The sequence below is a fragment of the Eriocheir sinensis genome, unplaced genomic scaffold (genome assembly GCF_024679095.1).
Source record: "Eriocheir sinensis breed Jianghai 21 unplaced genomic scaffold, ASM2467909v1 Scaffold25, whole genome shotgun sequence".
NCBI classification, from domain to species: Eukaryota; Metazoa; Arthropoda; class Malacostraca; order Decapoda; family Varunidae; genus Eriocheir; species Eriocheir sinensis.
In genome coordinates this window covers 584,788-608,387 of record NW_026111554.1, presented here as the reverse complement: position 1 = coordinate 608,387, position 23,600 = coordinate 584,788, and the positions used below count along the sequence as shown (strand labels likewise).

At 49.3% G+C, this 23,600-nt stretch overlaps 3 protein-coding genes and 1 long non-coding RNA gene across 11 annotated transcripts in view; 1 reads left to right on the top strand and 3 right to left on the bottom strand.

The window, feature by feature from the left end:
- The window catches only part of LOC126991179 (uncharacterized), a 135,043-nt gene extending 119,256 nt beyond the window's left edge, over nucleotides 1-15,787 (bottom strand). For all 5 annotated transcript variants that reach the window (XM_050849947.1, XM_050849946.1, XM_050849950.1 and 2 more), the window contains exon 1: nucleotides 14,273-15,787. In XM_050849947.1, the coding sequence (XP_050705904.1) occupies nucleotides 14,463-15,761 (1,299 nt within the window). In that variant the 5' untranslated portion in view covers nucleotides 15,762-15,787 and the 3' untranslated portion in view covers nucleotides 14,273-14,462. The remainder of the gene's footprint in view (nucleotides 1-14,272) is intronic.
- Nucleotides 1-23,600, bottom strand: part of LOC126991180 (zinc finger protein 182-like) — a 123,381-nt gene that overhangs the window by 57,584 nt on the left and 42,197 nt on the right. Inside the window, exon 2 of one of the 2 annotated variants that reach the window (XM_050849951.1) lies at nucleotides 21,355-21,502. The exons of the other annotated variant lie outside the window; for it this stretch is intronic. Within the exon in view, the coding sequence (XP_050705908.1) occupies nucleotides 21,367-21,502 (136 nt within the window). The 3' untranslated portion in view covers nucleotides 21,355-21,366. Of the gene's footprint in view, nucleotides 1-21,354; nucleotides 21,503-23,600 lie in introns of those variants that run through there. 2 annotated transcript variants of the gene reach the window in all.
- LOC126991178 (zinc finger protein OZF-like) overlaps nucleotides 19,626-23,600 on the bottom strand; it is a 36,096-nt gene continuing 32,121 nt past the window's right edge. The window contains exon 3 of one of the 2 annotated variants that reach the window (XR_007745227.1): nucleotides 19,626-19,762. The gene's annotated coding sequence lies outside the window, so the exon portion shown is untranslated. Of the gene's footprint in view, nucleotides 19,808-23,600 lie in introns of both variants that reach the window. The other variant, XR_007745226.1, reaches the window with a different exon arrangement.
- LOC126991181 (uncharacterized) overlaps nucleotides 21,496-23,600 on the top strand; it is a 43,434-nt gene continuing 41,329 nt past the window's right edge. The window contains exons 1-2 of one of the 2 annotated variants that reach the window (XR_007745230.1): nucleotides 21,496-21,651; nucleotides 22,228-22,479. This is a non-coding gene — a long non-coding RNA (uncharacterized LOC126991181). Of the gene's footprint in view, nucleotides 21,652-22,143; nucleotides 22,480-23,600 lie in introns of both variants that reach the window. The other variant, XR_007745229.1, reaches the window with a different exon arrangement.

Below are 23,600 nucleotides of genomic sequence, written 5' to 3'. Positions count from 1 at the left end.
CTGCTGTTGTGCGTACCTATCAATGTTGTAGAGAGGTTGCTGTGGGGTTGTTAGGAAGTCGTACGGAAGACGTTTCTCCACCCCATATAAGATGTAGTAGGGAGACTTCCCCGTAGAGTCGTTTACCGACGTATTTATGGAAGCGGCTATATGCGATAGCCAATCCTCCCAGTTATCGTGGAGATCGTTCACGATAGGCCTGAGGACCTGTAAGATTTTCCTATTAGCCCTCTCCGCCAACCCATTAGCAGCTGGGTGGTAGCTGTGATGAAGGATTGCGTGATGTTAAACTGAGCGCATATTTCGCTCAATACTGAGTTCCTAAACTCGGTGCCATTGTCACTCAGAAGAATTCGAGGAGACGAATGTGGACACAACACGTGAGTCACGAGGGCATGGGCCACGCGGGTGGCTGTCTTGTCCTTGAGAGGCGCTAGAACTAGAAACCTAGAGAACTGGTCGACGCACACCAATAAGTAGCGCGAGCCATGTTGGCTCTGGGGGAGCTGTAGTAAGTCTATATTAACAACATCCCATGGCGCCTCTGGTACTGGTTAAAGCAACATAGGTGCTGTCCCATAGACTGACCCCTAGTGCTTAGCACAAACGACGCACTGTGCGACATGTTTTGTCTACATCAACCCGTAATGTGGGCCAGTAGAATTTTCGTCTGGTGACAGACAGCGTCGTGTCTCTTCCTGGGTGACCCGCAATGGGTGTGTTATGGACCAGCTTAAGCGTCACGGGGACGCATTTGTCTGGGATGACCAGTTGGTCTATAGGTACCGGTTTGGTTGGCCATGACCTACAAAGGAGGTTGTCCTCTGATAGGAAGAATTGTGAAAAGGGAACTGGCAATTCGGAAGGTTTGATTCATCTCCCGACTCGAGGGCGTAAATTAACCTCTTCCACACAGGGTGGTCACGCTGAGCAGTGTGTAGCTCAGGTGAAGTGAAGTTGTGGATGACCTCTGGGGTGGTAATCGCGCCTATCGGAACATTCCGAGATAAGGCATCTGCGACCACATTTGTTTTCCCGGTGATGTATTTTATCTCCGGATTGTATGCTTGGATCGTTAAGAACCATCTTGCCAGACGACCGTGTAGGTTTTTTCCCTTGAAAAGATCAGTTATGGCCGCGTGGTCCGTAAACACCACAATTTTGTACCCCATCACAATGTCACGAAAATGCTTCAGAGCCCACACAATGGCAAGAGCCTCTAGGTGGGTAACAGAATAGTTCTTTTCCGGAGCTGTAAGTACTCGACTGGCGAACGCTATCACATGCTTTTTGCCGGACATATCTGTTTGCATCAGCGCGGCTCCTACTCCACTAGCCGAGCGTCGGTACAAAGCTGAAAGGGGTCCTTGAAATCCGGAAAGACAAGGACCGGAGCCCGTGTAAGCGCTTTCTTTAAATCCTCAAAACTCGTTTGTTGAGCTGGGAGCCACTGAAATGGTACGTCTTTCTTTAAAAGATGGGTTAGGGGACTCGCGCGAGCTGCGAAGTCCTTAATGAAAGGCCTGTAATAACCTGCGACACCCAAGAAAGACCGTACCTTGTCCGCAGACGTTGGCTGAGGGAACTCGGCAATAGCCTTTATTTTGTCGTCCACTGTGTGGATGCCGAATTCGTCCACGACATGCCCCAAGAACTTGATCCGAGGCTTTAAAAATTCACATTTGGTGATTTTGAGCTTTAATCCGACCTCTTGAAGTCTGTGTAGGACTGCTTTTAGTGTTTCCAATTGTGCATGCACGTCTTTACTTGCTATGATGATGTCGTCTAAATACACATAGACAGAGTTGCCCAGCAAGTCACCAAAAATACTGTTCATTGTCCTTTGGAAAGTCAAGGGAGCTCCTTTGAGCCCGAACGGCATCCTTGTCCACTCATAGTGGCCATGAGGCGTGCTGAAAGCCGTTATTTCACGTGACTCGGGGGCCATGGGCAGTTGCCAGTAGCCACTGACCAGATCAAGACTCGTAAAGACTTTATTTCCTCTACCGAGACACATCAGAAGATCTCTAAGAACGGGAAGCGGAAAATGATCATCCACGGTCGCGGTGTTCACACGCCGGAAATCAATCACAGGACGATAAGAACCGTCTTTCTTTGGAACCAGGAACAAGGGCGAATTCCACGGGGAATTCGATTCTTTGATGACACCTTGTTCTAACATTTCAGAGATAAGTTGTTGCACCACCTCCCTCTGACTGTGGGGGAGCTTGTACGCATTGATATATACAGGATTTGTATTGGGTTTTAACTTAATGTGGTGTTCAGCACACTGCGTAACTCCAAGCGGCTCGCCTGGTAGAGCAAGCGCCCCCCGATAATGCTCCAGAAGCTGGACTAAGGTTGGCTTAATTTCGGAATAGTGTGCAACTTTTAGGAACGCCTCTAAATTAGCTGTGTCTTGTTCGGGAGAAGCCTGACACGCCGAGGATATGCCTGAAACTTGGGCTGAAGGGTATTCAGCTGGTTCTGGGGCGACATTTCTCCCATACACTAGACACTGGCATAATCGAACACCGTGTTTTAAGGATACAGGGGATCCAGACGTGTTTATTACCAATGCCTCTGCAAAACCTCCCTCCTTGACTGTTGCAAGAGTTACCTCCACCGTCACGCGGTGTACGTGAGGAACTCCGTCGATACACACATCACTGCCCGCCGGAGGGGCGTTAGGCAAACGGATTTTAACAAATTTTGCAGCACGATCCGGAACTATATGAGGACCTTCTACGACTGCCGTTACTGTCCGCCACAAGTCTGCAATGGTTTCGTGTGGTTTGACCGTTAGAGGTGACACTCGGGCGGTGGCAGTCCCTGAGTCTGTGGTGGGTTGGTCATTTTCCACCTCTGAGGGTGAGAATACAGTTGACAGAGGCGATGGATTTACCATCCCCTGTATGCGTCGGCCTTGATACACGATCGCGTTGCTTTTAGGGTTTATGGTTATGTGCAGGTCTGTCATGGCGTTTAATCCTAAGAACCCATCCACAGGTAAAGCAAACCTGCGAGAGACATAAAAGAAATCTCGAAAGGGACATACTTTTTCATGTAAGCTGACTGTTAGTGGTACTCGCCCAAGGATTCCCAAAGTGGTGCCCGTCACGCCAACCACATTCAGGTCGTTCTCTTGGAGCGGCCAATTTTCCCCACTCGCTTGTCGTGTCAGTGACCTGTAAGCGGAGTCGGATATGACATTGACTGTGGCACCTGTGTCAACCGCTAAGGTGAGTGAAGTGTTGCCCACCTTGCAAGGGAGGGCAAGTATGCTTGTCCGTCCCAAGGCGGCAATGACGGAGTCAAGTTGCTCCCAATTAGTATTTTCCTTAAGGGACACTTGGATGTACGCCTCGGGGCTGTCACGAAGTCATGTCTTTTTATTCTGAGAAGAGGAGTGTGGTTTACTGTCCGCTGAGGACTTGTACTTCTGTTCCTCATTGGCCTTTTGTATTGCAGAACAACTGTCTGAACCATGAAAACAATTCCCGTGGATATGGCAAAAGGCAGCCTTCCGCTGATGGTTAGGCCTAGGGTTCCTGTGTGATGAATGATGCCCGCCCCTGTAACCTCCTGACCTCCTATCTGAGTCCTGTCTTGAAGGTGTTGATTCCCTACGTTTCGCGAAGCAAGAATGTTCAGAATGTCCTGATTGCTTGCAAAAACTACAGGTGAGAGAGACCTTACTTTGAGCCTGTAATACTGCGGCTGGTGCGAGGGGATGCTGGTGAGGGTGTCCTTGAACCTTGAGTGGGTTGTAAGTATGCAGACGAACCCGGGGGTGAACGAATTCTGCGGCCTGTAATTGATAAATAATGAGTGCCTGAACATAAGATTACCCTAGTAAATTCACCGGTTGTGGTATCGTGTTCCAGTCCCTCTTCACTTGAAGGACGAGCCAACTGGTTAAAGGTGTCGCCGAGTTTAGCGAGAGTGTCTTTGTTCATACTATGGTGTAAATCATTTACAAAATAGGAGCATATGTTGATAGCTGTAAATATGAACCAATAAACGGAACGTGTATGAATGAATAGTTTGCGTTGAAACCCTAAAAAGGCAAGAAAGAATGGATAGCAAGGTGCCTGTTTAGACGTAATAGAAGTTAAGGCTATAATGGAATGCCCTAATGATATGGGTATATATAGAAAGAATAACGATATAAACAAAGTGGTATGTTAAGTGAGTATACCATTGAAGCTCACGTTTTCTCTCGAGCGGTGAAAAGAAAACGGAGGCAGGGCACACTGATGAAGATTAACTTTGATCAGGGAAATCACATTATACTCAATAGACTCGCTAGCAAACAACAAGAAAGAATCAATATCGTATGCGAATGAACGTTACTCTCACAATTATGACTGATTAACAGTGTTAGGAACACAGAAATAAAAAAATCGTGCCTCTGCACAGATAATAATGAAAATGAGCCGAGTCGGCAAATTTGGACAAGAATGGAATATCCACAAATACCAAGATTAATCAGCTGATGTAGTGGAGAGGGCGACGGCTTGTGATGCCCTGGGTGACGTGCAGTCGTTGTAGGCGCGTCAGGAAACCTCGGCGGCCACAGCGGCGGTGAGAGGTGAGGGATGGGCTGACATCGGAGGACTCGCAATGGAGGTTGAAAAACTGCTGACCCAGCAAAATGAGCGGCCGCGGTGCGGGACCGGTACACTGCCGCCAGACGTATGATAGCCGCGTCGTCCTTGTTATAGTAAGAGATGGGCGGCTGTGGCAGAGAAGACGACTTGGGTATGTAACCTCTTGAGAAGACGCCTTGCAAGAAACGGTAGTGGGAACAGCTTGCAGTCACCGGGAGATGTCCGCGGGTACCCTTGCTGACTGTTTGCCGGAAGAGGTTTGGGCCGATGCTGGCAGCGGCGGTGGTGCCGCCAGCTGTGGAGCGAGGGGCACGCGGGTGTCCCAAGGTCATGGGCGTGCCTCCTCGTTGCAGGTGTGAATACCTCTGCCGTATCGTGGAGTGGCTTGCAGGGTACGTAGCAGTGCTGGCTTGAAGCGGGGGAGCGGCTTGTAGATTGTGGCCCTCGCTATCGGCTGCGGAGGCCTGTGGGTGTGCTCGGGGCTTGTAGGCTTGACGCCTGTAGAGTTGCTTGAAGCTGGTGTGCTCGAGGCTTGTAGGCTGTAGAGCCTGTAGGCTTGTAGCTGGTGTGCTCGAGGCTTGTAGGCTGGACGCCTGTAGAGTTGCTTATAGCTGGTGTGCTCGAGGCTTGTAGATGGCGCCTTGTGAGTTGCACGTAGGTGGCGACTTGTGAGATGCTTGTAGCTGGCGCCGTGTGAGTTGCACGTAGGTGGCGACTTGTCAGATGCTTGTAGCTGGCGCCATGTGAGTTGCACGTAGGTGGAGACTTTGGAGATGCTTGGAGCAGGCGCCTTGTGAGTTGCACGTAGGTGGCGACTTGTGAGATGCTTGTAGCTGGCGCCTTGTGAGTTGCACGTAGGTGGCGACTTGGGAGATGCTTGTAGCTGGCGCCTTGTGAGTTGCACGTAGGTGGCGACTTGGGAGATGCTTGTAGCTGGCGCCTTGTGAGTTGCACGTAGGTGGCGACTTGGGAGATGCTTGTAGCTGGCGCCTTGTGAGTTGCACGTAGGTGGCGACTTGTGAGATGCTTGTAGCTGGCGCCTTGTGCGTTGCCGCGGACGGCAGGTGCGTTGCCGCGGACGGCAGGTGCGTTGCCGCGGACGGCAGGTGCGTTGCCGCGGACGGCTGGTGCGTTGCCGCGGACGGCAGGTGCGTTGCCGCGGACGGCAGGTGCGTTGCCGCGGACGGCTGGTGCGTTGCCGCGGACGGCAGGTGCGTTGCCGCGGACGGCAGGTGCGTTGCCGCGGACGGCAGGTGCGTTGCCGCGGACGGCAGGTGCGTTGCCGCGGACGGCTGGTGCGTTGCCGCGGACGGCAGGTGCGTTGACTCCTTCTTCCCTTGTACGCCTGTCCCCGGAGTTTGTTGGTGAGTTCTCGTGGCTTGGAGGAGAACGAGGTAGCGAAGGCACAGGCGCGGGGTGACCGCTGCCAACCAAATGTAACGGGCTTGTCGGGGGGCGTTTAAAGGGTGTTGATTAAGACTTCAGCTTCCTTAAGGCGAATTATATTCGTAGCCTTTATGTACAAGAAGCGACGGAGCGAGAGCGACTGTCGTTGTGTGTCAGTCGGACTCTCGTGAAGGAGTGGCGAGTTACAGGTTGGAAAATAATGGTTACAATTGGTCACGTATGTCAAGGTGACCTCCACGCACCATCGGAGTGCTAAGTATACAAAACTGAGACGGTAAACACTGACGGACGACATTCCTATAAGGTGGCGTGATCTATCTGTCGTGGGGTTTTTCCATTGACAATTGTATGCCTAATTCGTGGTGATATTAAATAATAATAATACATTGATATCCTACTATAACACCGCTCTCCATCATATTCAATAAATCTTTAACAGCTGGAAAAGTTCCGTCGGATTGGAAACTTGCAAATGTCACACCAATTTTCAAAAAGGGGGACAGGTCTCATCCAGGAAACTATCGACCAATTAGCCTGGCATCTATTGTTTGTAAGTTAATGGAGACTATCATTTGCGACAAAATGGTGAAATTCTTCAAAGAAAATAATATAATAAATAATTCGCAACATGGCTTCCGCAGTAAACGTTCGTGTTTGACTAACTTACTTGATTGTTTTCATTATATTTTTGAGGTGTTTGATGAAAGCAGATCAGTGGATATCATATATCTGGATTTTCAAAAGGCATTTGATAAGGTCCCCCACCAACGATTGCTCAGCAAACTACTGGCGCACGGTATCTCGGGTAACATTCACAATTGGCTTATGGACTGGCTCTCTGAGCGGAAACAGAGAGTAGTTCTAAACGGTGTTACATCTAACTGGCTCGATGTCAAAAGCGGCGTACCTCAAGGATCAGTGCTTGGCCCCATGCTCTTCTTAATTTATGTTAATGATATCGATGATGGGCTCACTTGCAAAGTATCAAAATTTGCTGATGACACAAAAATTGCAAGTAAAGTAACTGCGACACTCGACGAAGAAGCTTTGCAATCAGATCTAGATCGACTTGCACGTTGGGCCAATCAATGGCAAATGAAATTTAACGTTGACAAATGTAAAGTGTTGCACATCGGAAAAAATAACAATCGCGTTCGGTACGTAATGAATGGCCAACAACTTTCTGCAGTAAGTAAAGAAAAGGATCTTGGAATCACTATATCAAGAGATTTAAAGCCCGGTCAGCATTGTTCAGAGGTAGTTAAAATTGCAAACAAATTGGTTGGCTTCATCGGACGAGTCTTTAATAATAAATCCGAAAAAGTAATATTAAAACTGTTTAATTCGTTGGTTCGACCCCGTCTAGAGTACTGTGTACAGTTTTGGTCTCCCTACTACAGAAAAGACATAGAAAAGTTGGAACGGGTCCAACGAAGAGTAGCAAAGATGATTCCTAGGTTGAGAAATTTGTCATATGAACAAAGGCTTAAAGAAGTAAATTTATTCACCCTATCAAAACGAAGAATGCGAGGCGATCTAATAGAAGTGTTTAAAATGTTCAAAGGATTCAGTGATATTAATGCGGAAGATTACTTTACAATTGATCGATCAAATAGAACAAGAAGAAATCACAATTTGAAGACAAGTGGTAAAAGATTCTCGTCGCACGAAGCTAAACACTTCTTCTTCAATCGAGTTGTTAATGTTTGGAACTCTCTACCTTGTGATGTCGTTGATAGTACAACAGTTACGGCCTTCAAGAATAGATTAGACAAGTGTTTTGAATCCAAGCAGCAACTAAGATATTACTCATTGTCATAATAACGTTAAGTTCTTTCGAATACTGGTGTCTTTGTCCACTTTTATCGCCCGGTTAGTGGTAGCAGTAATGGTAGTTCTTTCTTCTTTCCTACATAAATTCCATGCAGTTTTTCTATGCAGCATGGTTCTTTTTCCTTTCCTGACAGCTTTGGCTGGAGGGATGGGGGGGGTGGGGAGGAGCCTTCGCATTTGCTGTCCTTCATCTTCCACCTTTGATTAGATAGTTAGTGTAGCTTGTCACAAACAACTTCGTAAGGGCCAGCAGGTCTGCTGTTGTTTGTTCTTCCTTTGTGTTCCTTTGTACTGTGTGCCTAGGAGGGACCCCCCCGGGCGCCCTCCTTAACCCAAGAACGTTGGCAGACCCTTTTTTAGGCTTTCACGAGTCGTGGCTGTGGTACGGTGGACCCTAAAAAGGGCTGCCATGAAACGCCTAATTCGAGCTAATTGTAGGCGGTGGTGGCATAGCGCAACTCACCATGAATGCCCTAGGTCAATGTGGTGGGTGGGTGATCTTGAGGTGGGCTTTTTTGTCATAGGTGGTGCTGTAAGGTCATGGCATACTGAATTAGCTATCCATACAGTGATCACTTGGCAAATTCTCTGTAGTACACAACAAGCGACTCTCGGCTAGATGCCACGCATCACGAGACTGTTTATTTTGTAACAAACATCACCCAAAAAGAATGGAGTTTGAGTAAAAGTAAATATTTGTAACGGTTTTATGGTTATGAGAGGAGTACTCTGATGTACGTTCCATGCTCTTTTTTAGTCTCAAAATGCAGAGTAGTTTTGTCGTTTCTCGGGCACTTCTCGGCCTTCCCATAGCCGAAGCCTACGGGTTAATAAGGCAGTGAGGCAGCTGATTGGGTGAGCGCCGGCGATGACGTCATTGGACTCCCAGCGAATCACAAGCGTGTTTTCAGAGCTCAGCCAATCGTAAGGATTCATCTGTGGCTTTAAAATGACCCATTCTCTCTTTCTGTTTCCTTTCTTTTTCCAAGGTACGTATTTTGAGATAACAAGAGAGTAAAGGAGGAAAAAAAGTGAGCTCCGGGGGGCAGCATGACCCAATTATAATGGCAACACTATAAACAGTTGCCTGCGCCATGACAGGCTCGGGGCCGATCATTAGGCTCAGATGGATAGTTTACCGGCGCCATAAGCCACATAAAAAAATTAAAAAAACTCCACGGGTCGGAACAAATAAGGTCAGGGTGGCAACCCTACACACACGTGGCCCGTCCACACCCTGGCCCTCCGCTCCTTCCTGTCCCAAGTGTACCCGTCCACACCCTGGCCCTCCCCTCCATCCTGTCCCTAGTACAGCCCGTCCACACCCTGGCCCTCCGTTCCTTCCTGTTCCAAGTGTAGCCCGCCCACACCCTGGCCCTCCCCTCCTTCCTGTCCCAATTACAGCCCGTCCACACCCTGGCCATCCCCTCCTTCCTGTCCCAAGTGTACCCGTCCACACCCTGGCCCTCCCTCCTTCCTGTCCCAGGTGTACCCATCCACACCCTGCCCTTCCGCTCCTTCCTGTCCCAGTACAGCCCGTCCACACCCTGGCCCTCCCTCCTTCCTGTCCCAATTACAGCCGTCCACACCCTGGCCCTCCACGCCTTCCTGTCCCAAGTACAGCCCGTTCACACCCTGGCCCTCCCCTCGCCTCCTTCCTGTCCCAAGTGTAGCCCGTCCACACCCTGGCCCGCCCCTCCTTCCTGTCCCAAGTGTTGCCCGTCCACACCTGGCCCTCCGTTCCTTCCTGTCCGAAGTGTAGCCCATCCACACCCTGGCCCTCCCCTCCTTCCTGGGTAAAATTCTAGTGTTTGCCCATACTCCCCCCTCCCCCCCATACAAGCCTGAGGACCTGGTGGGAATGCGGGGTTTCGGGTGGGGGACACAAAATCCGTCGCATTCGCGTTTTTATTAGTGGGGGATAAAAACCCTAGATCTAGGAAATTCCCTAAATTTAGGGAATTTTTCCTCCCACCACCACTAAAATAAGCGTTTGTGACGAATTTAGTGTTTCCCATACGAAAACCACGCACTCAGTGGATCCCCAAGCTTGCTTTGGGAGAGAAGCGTAGTGAACCCACCAAACGATGCTCACCTCACCATCTGGCGTGGCACTGGCGGCCATCTGTGCTCACATAAACCACCTTCACCACACTCATGCCCTCTCTCTAGTAGGTTGTCACCTCATCGCAAGGTTTCTGTCCTCCAAGTAGAGTCCGTGGCACCAAACACAGTGTATCTTCATTGCTTATCACTGACACAAGTAAAACCACCGGCTGGCAGGATCCATCAACACCGCCTTTAACACTACTGCGGCTTGTGCAGGAAGTGCAGGCTCTCGAACCTCTTGCCCGAGCTGTTCGAACACGTGAATCCTTACTGACCGGATTTTGAATCTGCTTCACGGGCTCGTATTCCCAGTATACAAGGTGACTGTGGATATTGACTCCGCGCCTCCTGAATACGATAATACGCCTCCATATATCATAGTAAAAAAAAAAGTACTTAAAAGTAAAGAAGTCGAATTAATCCCCTTCCCCTAACGACTTCGGGGACCTGCGTGAACTCGGGGTATTTTTGTGGGGGATCATATTTAAACTACTCCAACCGAACTTTATGACCTGCTAACGACCCCGCTGCTATCCAAGGGGGGGGCTGTGCCCCCCCCAGGGCCCCCCCCTCTTAAAGATGCGTGTTCTAAAAAAAAAAAATACCACGCGTGGTGGACCTAGTCTCACATGCGTGGACTAATGGCTAACTAAGCGTACCATCGGTAATAGTATTAGGTAAAGGTGCGTGTTCTAAAAAAAAAATAAGCACGCGTGGTGGACCTGGTCTCACATGCGTGGGCTAATGACTAACTAAGCGTACCATCGCTAACCAAGCGTATTATCAGAAATAGTATTGGGTAAATGTGCGTGTTCGCACCAAAAAAATAATAATAACAACGCGTGGTGGACCTGGTCTCACATAGCGTATCATTGCTAACCGGATCGTTGGCAACGCTGCTCATATTGCAATGGCGTCGCCATGTAAACACATCGTCCGTATGTATACTATGCCCTTAAGTACAATATGGAGGTGCGGAGTGATTTTCAATAATTACCTTGCGTGGTTTCCGTACGTTGTAAAAAAAACCCGGAATGTATGAAATTTCCCTACATTTCAATAATTGTAAGGAATTTCCCTACATCTAGGGTATTTTTCAACCCCTCATAACTCAAAAACTATGCATTTGCAACGCATTTCACGTTTACCACCGCATTCCCCGATGTCTCAATGGCCCCCTAGCCAATTTTGGTTGTGAGGGGTGAGTATGGGCAAACACTAGAATAATACCCCCAAGTGTAGCCCGTCCACACCCTGGCCCTCCCCTCCTTCCTGTCCCAAGTGTAGCCCGTCCACACCCTGGCCCTCCCCTCCTTCCTGTCCCAAGTGTAGCCCATCCACACCCTGGCCCTCCCCTCCTTCCTGTCCCAAGTGTAGCCCATCCACACCCTGGCCCTCCCATCCTTCCTGTCCCAAGTGTAGCCCGTCCACACCCTGGCCCTCCCCTCCTTCCTGTCCCAAGTGTAGCCCATCCACACCCTGGCCCTCCCCTCCTTCCTGTCCCATGTGTAGCCCATCCACACCCTGGCCCTCCCCTCCTTCCTGTCCCAAGTGTAGCCCGTCCACACCCTGGCCCTCCCCTCCTTCCTGTCCCAAGTATAGCCCATCCACACCCCTCCCTCCTTCCTGTCCCAAGTGTAGCCTGTCCACACCCTGACCCTCCCTCCTTCCTGTCCCAAGTGTAGCCTGTCCATACCCTGGCCCTCCCTCCTTCCTGTCCCAAGTGTAGCCCGTCCACACCCTGGCCCTCCCTCCTTCCTGTCCCAAGTGTAGCCGTCCACACCCTGGCCTCCCCTCCTTCCTGTCCCAAGTGTAGCCATCCACACCCTGGCCCTCCCTCCTTCTTGTCCCAAGTGTAGCCTGTCCACACCCTGGCCCTCCCCTCCTTCCTGTCCCAAGTGTAGCCCATCCACACCCTGGCCCTCCCCTCCTTCCTGTCCCAAGTGTAGCCCATCCACACCCTGGCCCTCCACTCCTTCCTGTCCCAAGTGTTGCCCGTCCCCACCCTGGCCTCCCTCCTTCCTGTCCCATGTGTAGCCCATCCACACCTTGGCCCTCCCCTCCTTCCTGTCCCAAGTGTAGCCCGTCCACACCCTGGCCCTCCCTTCCTTCCTGTCCCAAGTGTAGCCCGTCCACACCCTGGCCCTCCCCTCCTTCCTGTCCCAAGTGTAGCCCGTCCACACCCTGGCCCTCCCTCCTTCCTGTCCCAAGTGTAGCCCGTCCACACCCTGGCCCTCCCCTCCTTCCTGTCCCAAGTGTAGCCCGTCCACACCCTGGCCCTCCCATCCTTCCTGTCCCAAGTGTAGCCCGTCCACACCCTGGCCCTCCGCTCCTTCCTGTCCCAAGTGTAGCCCGTCCACACCCTGGCCCTCCGCTACTTCCTGTCCCAAGTGTAGCCGTCCACACCTGGCCCTCCCCTCCTTCCATTCCCTAGTGTAGCGCGTCCACACCCTGGCCCTGCGCTCCTTCCTGTCCCAAGTGTAGCCCGTCCACACCCTGGCCCTCCGCTCCTTCCTGTCCCAAGTGTAGCCTGTCCACACCCTGGCCCTCCGCTCCTTCCTGTCCCAAGTGTAGCCCGTCCACACCCTGGCCCTCCGCTCCTTCCTGTCCCAAGTGTGGCCTGTCCACACCCTGGCCCTCCCTCCTTCCTGTCCCAAGTGTACCCGTCCACACCCTGGCCCTCCCTCCTTCCTGTCCCAAGTGTGGCCCATCCACACCCTGGCCCTCCCTCCTTCCTGTCCCATGTGTAGCCCATCCACACCTGGCCCTCCCTCCTTCCTGTCCCAAGTGTAGCCCGTCCACACCCTGGCCCTCCCCTCCTTCCTGTCCCAAGTATAGCCCATCCACACCCTGGCCCTCCCCTCCTTCCTGTCCCAAGTGTAGCCCATCCACACCCTGACCCTCCACTCCTTCCTGTCCCAAGTGTTGCCCGTCCATACCCTGGCCCTCCCTCCTTCCTGTCCCAAGTGTAGCCCGTCCACACCCTGGCACTCCTCCTTCCTGTCCCAAGTGTAGCCCGTCCACACCCTGGCCCTCCCTCCTTCCTGTCCAAAGTGTAGCCCGTCCACACCCTGGCCCTCCCCTCCTTCCTGTCCCAAGTGTAGCCCGTCCACACCCTGGCCCGCCCCGCCTTCCTGTCCCCAGGTGAGCCCGTCCCCACCCTGGCCCTCCCCTCCTTCCTGTCCCAAGTGTAGCCCGTCCACACCCTGGCCCTCCCCTCCTTCCTGTCCCAAGTGTAGCCCCTCCACACCCTGGCCCTCCACTACTTCCTGTCCGATGTGTTGCCCTTCCTAACCCTGGCCCTCCCCTCCTTCCTGTCCCAAGTGTAGCCCCTCCACACCCTGGCCCTCCCCTCCTTCCTGTCCCAAGTGTAGCCCATCCACACCTGGCCCTCCCCTCCTTCCTGTCCTAAGTGTAGCCCATCCACACCCTGGCCCTCCACTCCTTCCTGTCCCAAGTGTTGCCCGTCCACACCCTGGCCCTCCCTCCTTCCTGTCCCAAGTGTAGCCCGTCCACACCCTGGCACTCCCCTCCTTCCTGTCCCAAGTGTAGCCCGTCCACACCCTGGCCCTCCCCTCCTTCCTGTCCCAAGTGTAGCCTGTCCACACCCTGGCCCTCCCCTCCTTCCTGTCCCAAGTGTAGCCCGTCCACACCCTGGCCTCTCACTCCTTCCTGTCCCAAGTGTAGTCCGTCCACACCCTGGCCCTCCCCTCCTTCCTGTCCCAAGTGTAGCCCGTCCACACCCTGGCCCTCCGCTCCTTCCTGTCCCAAGTGTGGCCTGTCCACACCCTGGCCTCCGCTCCTTCCTGTCCCAAGTGTAGCCCGTCCACACCCTGGCCCTCAGCTCCTTCATGTCCCAAGTGTAGCCTGTCCACACCCTGGCCCTCCGCTCCTTCCTGTCCCAAGTGTAGTCCGTCCACACCCTGGCCCTCCCCTCCTTCCTGTCCCAAGTGTAGCCCGTCCACACCCTGGCCCTCCGCTCCTTCCTGTCCCAAGTACAGCCCGTCCACACCCTAGCCCTCCGCTCCTTCCTGTCCCAAGTGTAGCCCGTCCACACCCTGGCCTTCCCCTCCTTCCTGTCCCAAGTACAGCCCGTCCACACCCTGGCCCTCCCCTCCTTCCTGTCCCAAGTGTAGCCCGTCCACACCCTGGCCCTCCCCTCCTTCCTGTCCCAAATGTAGCCCGTCCACACCCTGGCCCTCCCCTCCTTCGTGTCCCAAGTGTAGCCCGTCCACACCCTGGCCCTCCCCTCCTTCCTGTCCCAAGTGTAGCCCGTCCACACCCTGGCCCTCCACCACCCGCACACTCACCCTGGGGGCCTGCACGCCGAGGGGCTCCTCCTCCTCCACGAGAAACACTGCCAGGGCACTTCAGGGATCTTGATCTTGATCTTGATGTCACAGGTGGCTCGGGATTTCTCCCCAGCCAGGCCTTTATATCGGCAGTTCCTGTGAAGAGAAAACAAAACATGCGGGAAGTCAATGTTCTCGGGGCAAGATATCATTCCCTACATCTTGCACGCCACATGCCCTCCAAGAACTCTTTCACTGCCTCAATCACTCGTCCACTCGTCTCTCCACTGAGCCCCAGCAGCAGCACCATCCACTCCCTTCCAGTCCTCCCGTTTACATCACGTCCCATCTCGCTCAAAAACACATGCATCATCTTCGTTCTCTCCCTGTCATACTTCTTGCATTCCAGCACTACATGCTGCACAGTCTCGTCCACACCCCTGTCACACATCTGGCATACTTTGCTGCGGGACTCAGACCATCTATAGTTCCTTGCATTCACATCCAGACACTGCGCTCTAGCACGGAAAAGAAGATCACCTCCCAGGCTTCCCTCATACCACACCTCACACTTTGGGGCCTCTTTCTCCCTATACCAGTCGAGAGTTTCCTTTCTTTCCATCTCATTCTTCCACTTGCTCAATCCCTCATCTTTAACTGCCATATCTATCACATTCTTCCACTTTCTTACATCCCACTCAAACCCCTCTCCATTTCTGTTTGTTATTCTCCATTCAAACACATTCTGTCTATCTTCAAAGGGTCGGTACACCCACCTACTTAGCATAACATTCCTGTCTATCATTCGCCCACATTTATTCGCCCATTTGCCATCTCTTATACTCCACAAGTATACTTTCCTTGCTAATCTTGCATCCTCCATTTGTTCCAGTCTCACTTTATATCTCAAGGTTGCCTTTACTAGTCTTTCCCTAAACGTGCTCCATCCCATGTCCCCCCTAAGAGCCTCTACTGCTGCAAACCTTGGAGCATTCAGTGCCATTCTTGCTACCCTATTCTGCCCCACTTCCAATTTTTCTATCTCACTGTCATTCCATGTCATCACATCCATTCCATACATAATGCTCGGGACAGCCACACTCTTCCAAACCTCACGGATGACATCATACTTGCTCGCTCTCATCCTCGCTGCACTCCCTAAACGGCCTACCCACTGGTTTGCCATACTTATCTTTACATTCTTGGCCCTGCCGCATCCATTTACCTCCATCCACACCCCTAGATACTTGTATTCTTCCGTCTGTTCCAACTCATCCCCTTCCAGTCTCCAAGTTGTTTCTCTCTCATCCTCTGACCTATTCACTATCATTACTTTGCTCTTCTCACTACTGAACCTAACCCCAAAATCCCTTCCATAACCCCCTACCACATCTAGGAGACTCTGTAGTTCTTCAGCAGACTCACTCATAACCACCACATCATCCGCATACAACAACACACATACTTTATCCTCTCCAATTCTCACTCCTGCATTCATTCTCCTCATTCTGACTGCTAATTCCTCTGTGAAAAGACTAATAATGTTGGTGATAATATACAGCCTTGTCTCACCTCTTTCACTCTTCACCCAACCTGTCTCTAGATCACCTAGTCTATACTTTGCTCTTGTACCTACATACTACTAATTATGTTAACAATCTTATCACTCAGCCCAACTTTTCAAGCACTCTGCATAACACATCTCTATTCACCCTGTCATAAGCTTTCTCTATATCTAGGAAGCCTAAGTACAGTTTCCCTCCCTCTCTTTTTCCTTTCAATCAGCTCATTTACAACAAAAATATTATTTTCCGCTCGCCTGTCCACTGGAATCCGTTCTGCTCCTCACCCAGCACCCTGGCACTCTCAATCCATTTACACAACCTTTCATTCAACACAGCACTAAAGATTTTTCCTATTGAGTTTACCAGAGAGATTGGCCTATAGTTCTTTAATTCCTGCTTACTCTTATGCCCGCCCTTGGATCAGAGTCACTCTACATTCATTCCATTTACTTGGCACTCTCTTCTTCCCATACCTGGTTGAATAACTCAGTCATCCTCTCAATCACAGCCTCACCTCCATTTTTATACAACTCATACGGGATCTCATCTGGTCCTGCAGCCTTACCATTCTTCTGTCTTTTCACACATCTCTCAACCTCCTCCCTACTGATCCTTTCATTCAGCTCATTTGCATCTTTCCTCTCCATAGTTACACATCCTTCTCTCACACCAAATACTTACCCTACTCCTCCTATATCTTCCCAAAATTCCTAATTGACTCCCTCATTTTCTCCTTATCTGTAATTTTTTCACCATTCACCTTCAGACTTTCCACATTCTCACTGTCACTCATCCTCTCACCTCTCAGGAATCTATACCACTCACGACCTCCCTCAAGCCCTTTCTCTCTCAGGGTCTGAATCACACTTCTTTCACACTGAACCTTTGCACTCATGATCTTCCGCTTTGTCAGTCGTTGGTGTCTCACGTAGCTTTCCCATGCATTCTGGTATTCACCCTCAGCTTCTTCGCTTTCTTGCCTCCTTCTCCTCATTCGTCTACACAGTCTATTTAGTCTCTTTCGTTCTTTCCTAGCTGTCCCAATATCATCGTTCCACCACGGTTTCCTTACACGCTTTCTACCATTCGTTCTCACATACCCTACATGTTGGACTGCAGCTCCTCTCACATTCTCTACGAGCCTTTCATTCAAAGCGTCCACATCATTCAAACTACCCGGCTCCCAATTTCTTTCACTCAAGTCTACCTGAAAATTTTCCCACCCTACATCTCTCAGTCTCCACTTCTTCTTCCTGTCCTTTTCTTTCATTTCATTTCTACCTTTCAGCCCGCACTCCACGGTCAACATATTATGGTCAGACACAATATCAATCATTCCCTCTTCATCTATCCACATACGAGACACACATTCGCGCATTCTCCCATTTACCAGTACATAATCAATCGCAGACTCCTGATTTCTTGCACTCCAGGTCACACGTCCCTCAGCCAGAGTTTCATTCAGGTTCTCTAAGTTCATTTCACTTTCAAACTCAGCTAGCATTTCTCCATTCCGATTTATACGTTCACCTAACATACCTGTATGTGCATTCATATCACCCATAACAATCACTCTCTCTCCTGCATGCTCTCTCACAACTTTTCTAAGAATATTGTACTTTCCCCTGTTTTCCCTTACTGCTCTTTCACCTTCTACAGTCATATACACAACAACCATAACTACTCTTTCTAGTCTGCCCTTTTTATTCTTGCATTCCACACTCACGGCCAATACATCTTCACTGCTAGCACTGTTACCTACATCTAGCTCTTCCACCTTCAGATTCTCTATTTTGCGGTGGAGGAAGGCTACGCCTCCTCCCATAGTCTCCTGTTTCTTTCGCCCCTTCCCAATCATCACATACTCACTCCCCTCAGTCTGCACGTCACCTCTCAGGTGTGTCTCAGTCAAGCCTATTATATCATACTTCCATTCATCCAGTTCCTTACTCATGTCCTCAAGTTTGCCCACACCCCAACCTCTCACATTCAAACATCCAATCTTCATACTTTCACTTGCCTGGGTTGTGTATCCACTCCTCCGTGCTAGGTCATTTATACCCGTTCAAACTGTCCCCACTGCATACAGTGACTTCATCCGCACCCATTCACGCAGGCGCTCCCCCATCCTCCTGTTCCCGTTGCCGCTCAGGTGCACGCCATCCACGTCGAACGCTGCATCTCCCCTCAGGACTCCGTCCATGTCGATGAAGCTGACGTCGCCCTTCTTCCCTCGCGTCCATTCAATCTTCATCTTCATCATTTCTTCTTGGATCCTCTTGTTTGTAGATCGGCGCAGTCTCTCGTACTGTGGTCCTTCCCTTGGGCGTCTCATAATTCCCACAACTGCAACCTTCATTCCTTTTCCTTCCACTGCCTTCACAGAGTCTACTACGTCCTTCACTGTTTCTTCTTGTCCGACGTACTCCAGGGCGTTCCCACCACCCTGGACGATCAGCAGTCCGTCTTTCAAGTCGGCCGCATCATGCTGCACTCTTTTCTTGATGTTCCTGATCTGGGCACCACTCATGCTGGTGCAGCCACTGCCGTCCATGTTGCACTTAACGTGCCAGTGCGCATTCTTCATCATACTGTCTCCAATGATACGGATGGGGGCCCTCTTCACCTTCAATTCTGTTGTCCGTCTAGGTCTTGCTGTTTCTGTCGCTTGGTCTGGTCTTTCCTTGAGGGTCTCAGCAGTCTGAACCTCTCTCTCCACATGGTCCTCCTTGGGGGCAGCCACAGCTGTTGTCTGGACTCCCCTGTCCTCCAGGGTGTCCTTGGGGGCAGCCACAGCTGTTGTCTGGACTCCCCTGTCCTCCAGGGTGTCCTTGGGGGCAGCCACAGCTGTTCGGTATATACAGGAGAAGAGGGCGAGAGGAGTTAGTCCCAGTCATAGTAAGCTAGTGGTCAGTGAAGAGTCAAGAGTGAATTGTACAACTAAGGAAGAATATTAAACTACAGAAGCTGTGCAAGGTGTTTCCATATCTCCCTCCCACGGAGTCTCCTGACGGCGACACGGAACCCAAGTAACACGTCCGGCATAACAATAGGTTTTCTTCGTGTGTTGGTGCTACTTGTTTCTTGTGTTTACATGTTAGTTTATAATTAGACTAAGTTCTAAGTGTTATGAGCGACAATTTAGTCTTGTATGGCTGAATCCTGTCCCTTGACCCTTAGTTCATCATCAGAATCTCTAAACAAATATATTTACCTTAAGTAATAGTGTTAAAGTCACGCTACCCATATTATTTGGCAGATGATAATCCTGTGTGCGATAACGGTGCCTTATTAGACTTGGTAAATGAACTACTAATTTTACTCTCTGGTTTAAGTGATCAACAAATAATTCTACTTTGAGGTATAATTAACCAACATTATTAAGGAGTGCCCATGCCAGGCACGACATTAAGAATATTTTGCTGTTGACCAGCAGACTTACTATAGTCAAACCATTTCCAATAGTCTGTTGAGGCAGTGGCTTCTGCAGGTCCTTTCCTCCCTTCTGCTTTGCCACACAGTTCCAGTTACCTATTTCCTCCGTTTCCTGTCCCGTCTTTCACAAACTGGGCACCTGTAATGCACCACTACTTGATTTACATTTCTCAGCCCTGAGCATCTCTTTGTGGCACCACTTATCACCCCCTGTGCACAGGGCAGAGTTAGTAGCCATTTCTCTTCCACACCAACTACCTTCCTGTATAGATGATTTCTCAGTAATTACTTATTTGTTGTGCTGTATCAGCTGTTACGTGCTACATCAAGCTGTAATACTCAAACTGCAGGTTAATCCAATAAAAAAAAAGTGAATGACTAAGTCATGTGTTATTATTCCCAAGCTCCATTGGCAATGGCGAGTACACATTATATAACTGAAGCATATTACACATTCATTGAACACAATTAAAACTAACTACCCTAATCAAATTAAATGTAACCTAACCTCATCTGACCTAATTAAACTAAATATAAGGTAACCTAACATAACCTGGCCTTAATGCCTGCTCCCAAAATGAAATAAATGGAAATAAATGATATTAATTTGAAAAATATATCCGAGGAACAAAAAGAGGGAAAATGACAAGAATTGAACTATGAAACAAGAATTGTTGGCTTCAAGATGACCTCAACTGACTAAGAATGACAAGATCTACGCAATGTGACAGGTCAGAATTGAGTCTTGAAAATGATTTCTGATGATTAAGAATGACATGATCTACTGAATGACAACAATTGTCTGCTTTGAAAATGACCTCAGCTGAAATAATATTGCATGCATTTAACCTTTACATCCCTCTCCAACATCCTATTCCATTCAGTCACAACTGTTACCATAATCCCCTTTTCTCTCTTATATACATACGTCACTCAAGTAGCATGTGCTCAATCATATCGTCACCCCTCTTTCACACCTACATGAATGTCACACCTTGGGACTAACACCTTGCCACCATCTGGAAGAGGATGTCCTCCCCCTCCCCGGCACCACCACACTGCACTCAACCCTCCCACCACTATCATTCCAACCTCCCACTGATGTGTTAGATCCCTGAACCCCTACCTACTGTTCTTTACAATGTGTTTATAATGTGTACATTTTTAGCTTAGCGGCTGGTAAGACCAAATACACTATATTATTACTATTAACCAGAGCTGGGCGCGTTACTGGATATCGGGTAGTCCGGTACCGCTCCTCCGCACCTCGAAACACATATAGTCCGTACCTGTACTTCCGCTACTTATTTTCACTGCCCGCACCTCCGCACCTCCGCACCGTACCCAAAACTATTAAAGCGCGCCTGAAAAATCTAGTCCGTACCTTAAAAAAAGAAATACAAGCAATACTGCAGCATTATTATTATCATTATTATTATTATTATTATTACCATTATTTTTGTTATCATTATTGTCATTTTAACGCATAGAATCTCCACCACCTGAAGTAAAGTAACTACTTTTACACTCATCATAATTATCATACCTCAGTACACATGCAACACAGAAAATTCCGGTTAATATCATTCAAAAGAGGAAGAGACGATATGGGAATAAGGAAAGATATGTTGCTGATTCAGTTTACTATATGTATCTTTCACAAATGACTAGGTATAAAAATGATTCACAAGTTTACAAGTGCGGAGGTACGGACTTAAAATACCCTCGTTCTTCACCTACTTCCGCACTACTGAAAAACTTTTCCTTCGGTCGGACCTCCGCACCTCGTTTAAAGGTCCAGGTCGAGGGAGAGGAGTGCGGACAGAGAATATGAAGTGCCCAGCTCTGCTATTAACACACACACACTTGAGCAATAAGCCCAGGCCACAACAGCCAGCCCAGCACAGTCACCAAAAAGATCAGACCTTTCACAGGACCCACCAACCACATGAAGCCTGGGGTGGAAAGTGAATAACAGATCATGCCGTCACAGTCACCATTTGTTCCAACAGATGAATATTTTCTGTTCTCTGTGCTACACACAGCCCTGTAACACCACCACAACAAACACTTGCACTCACACACACAGCAGAACTGAATCAGCACAGCACCTCAGGAGAAGTGGACCTTCATGTGGCTGACAATCTCACCCTTAGTCATGAAACGTTTCCCACAAACATCGCACTTGAACCCTTTATGACCAGAGTGTCTGAAGACGTGCCTGTCCAATATCCTCTTCAGTTTGAATCTTTTCCCACAAACTTCACACTCATGACTTCTTGCAGCAGTGTGTGTAACAAGGTGTAATTTGAGGGTACCCTTCTGAATGAAACATTTCCCACAAACTTCACACTCATGCTTTCTTTCACCAGTGTGTGTAAGAGTGTGTAATTTGAGGTTACCCTTGTGACTGAAACATTTCCCACAAACTTCACACTCATGCTTTCTTTCACCAGTGTGTGTAAGAGTGTGTAATTTGAGGGTACCCTTGTGACTGAAACATTTCCCACAAACTTCACACTCATGATTTCTTTCACCAGTGTGTAATTTGAGGCTACTCTTCCGACTGAAACATTTCCCACAAACTTCACACTCATGCTTTCTTTCACCAGTGTGTGTAAGAGTGTGTAATTTGAGGGTACCCTTGTGACTGAAACATTTCCCACAAACTTCACACTCATGATTTCTTTCGCCAGTGTGTGTAAGAGTGTGTAATTTGAGGGTACCCTTCTGACTGAAACATTTTCCACAAACTTCACACTCATGATTTCTTTCACCAGTGTGTGTAAGGGTGTGTTTCTTGAGGGTACCCTTCTCAGTGAAACATTTTCCACAGATTTCACACTCATGATTTCTTTCACCAGTGTGTGTAAGAGTGTGTAATTTGAGGTTACCCTTCTGACTGAAACATTTTCCACAGATTTCACACTCATGATTTCTTTCACCAGTGTGTGTAAGAGTGTGTAATTTGAGGGTACCCTTCTGACTGAAACATTTCCCACAAACTTCACACTCATGATTTCTTTCACCAGTGTGTGTAAGGGTGTGTTTCTTGAGGGTACCCTTCAGACTGAAACATTTCCCACAAAGTTCACACTCATGATTTCTTTCACCAGTGTGTGTAACAAGGTGTAATTTGAGGGTACCCTTCTGACTGAAACATTTTCCACAAACTTCACACTCATGATTTCTTTCACCAGTGTGTGTAAGAGTGTGTAATTTGAGGTGACCCTTCTGATTGAAACATTTCCCACAAACTTCACACTCATGGTTTCTTGCACCAGTGTGTGTAAGGGTGTGTGTGTTGAGGTGACCCTTATGATTGAAACATTTCCCACAAACTTCACACTCATGGTTTCTTGCACCAGTGTGTGTAAGGGTGTGTGTGTTGAGGTGACCCTTATGATTGAAACATTTCCCACAAACTTCACACTCATGATTTCTTGCACTGGTGTGTGTAAGGGTGTGTGTGTTGAGGTGACCCTTCTGACTGAAACATTTCCCACAAACTTCACACTCATGGTTTCTTGCACCAGTGTGTGTAAGAGTGTGTGTGTTGAAGTGACCCTTCTGATTGAAACATTTCCCACAAACTTCACACTCATGGTTTCTTGCACCAGTGTGTGTAAGGGTGTGTGTGTTGAAGTGACCCTTCTGATTGAAACATTTCCCACAAACTTCACACTCATGATTTCTTTCACCAGTGTGTGTAAGAGTGTGTTTCTTGAGGTTACTCTTCTGACTGAAACATTTCCCACAAACTTCACACTCATGGTTTCTTGCACCAGTGTGTGTAAGGGTGTGATGTTTGGGGTTACTCCTATTACTAAACCTTTTGCCACACTCCCGACTTTTATGAGGTCTTACACCAGAGTGTGTGGGTGTATTTGTTGAGGTCATCCTTCCCTGCATGTCTTTTCTCACACTCTTGGCTTTGGTCAGTAAACTTGCTCTCATTCTCAGATCTTCTCACACTTCTGAAATTCAAACTTCCCCCTTTGTGGATGAAGAGGCCAGCAGTTGTTGTTGTTGTTGGTGGTTGTGTTGGTGGTGTTTTTTATCACTCCTGAACCTCACACCAGTAGCAGTCTGCTCCTGCTGATCCCAGCCACTCCAGCTGCCGTCCCGCCTTGAACCCTCCACTGCAACACTACTCTGGATGTGAGGAGTTGGCTGGCCTTGAGGAACCTCAGAGATGCTGGAGAAGGCGGCGAGGTTGCTTCAAAGCCACACTCAGTGACCAATTGAGCAGGCAAGGCGAGGGATGCACCAACGAGTCCTGAAGTCAGCGGCAGCAGGGACGGAACAAGTACTGACCACAGCAACTGTCTCGATGCCTCACTTCA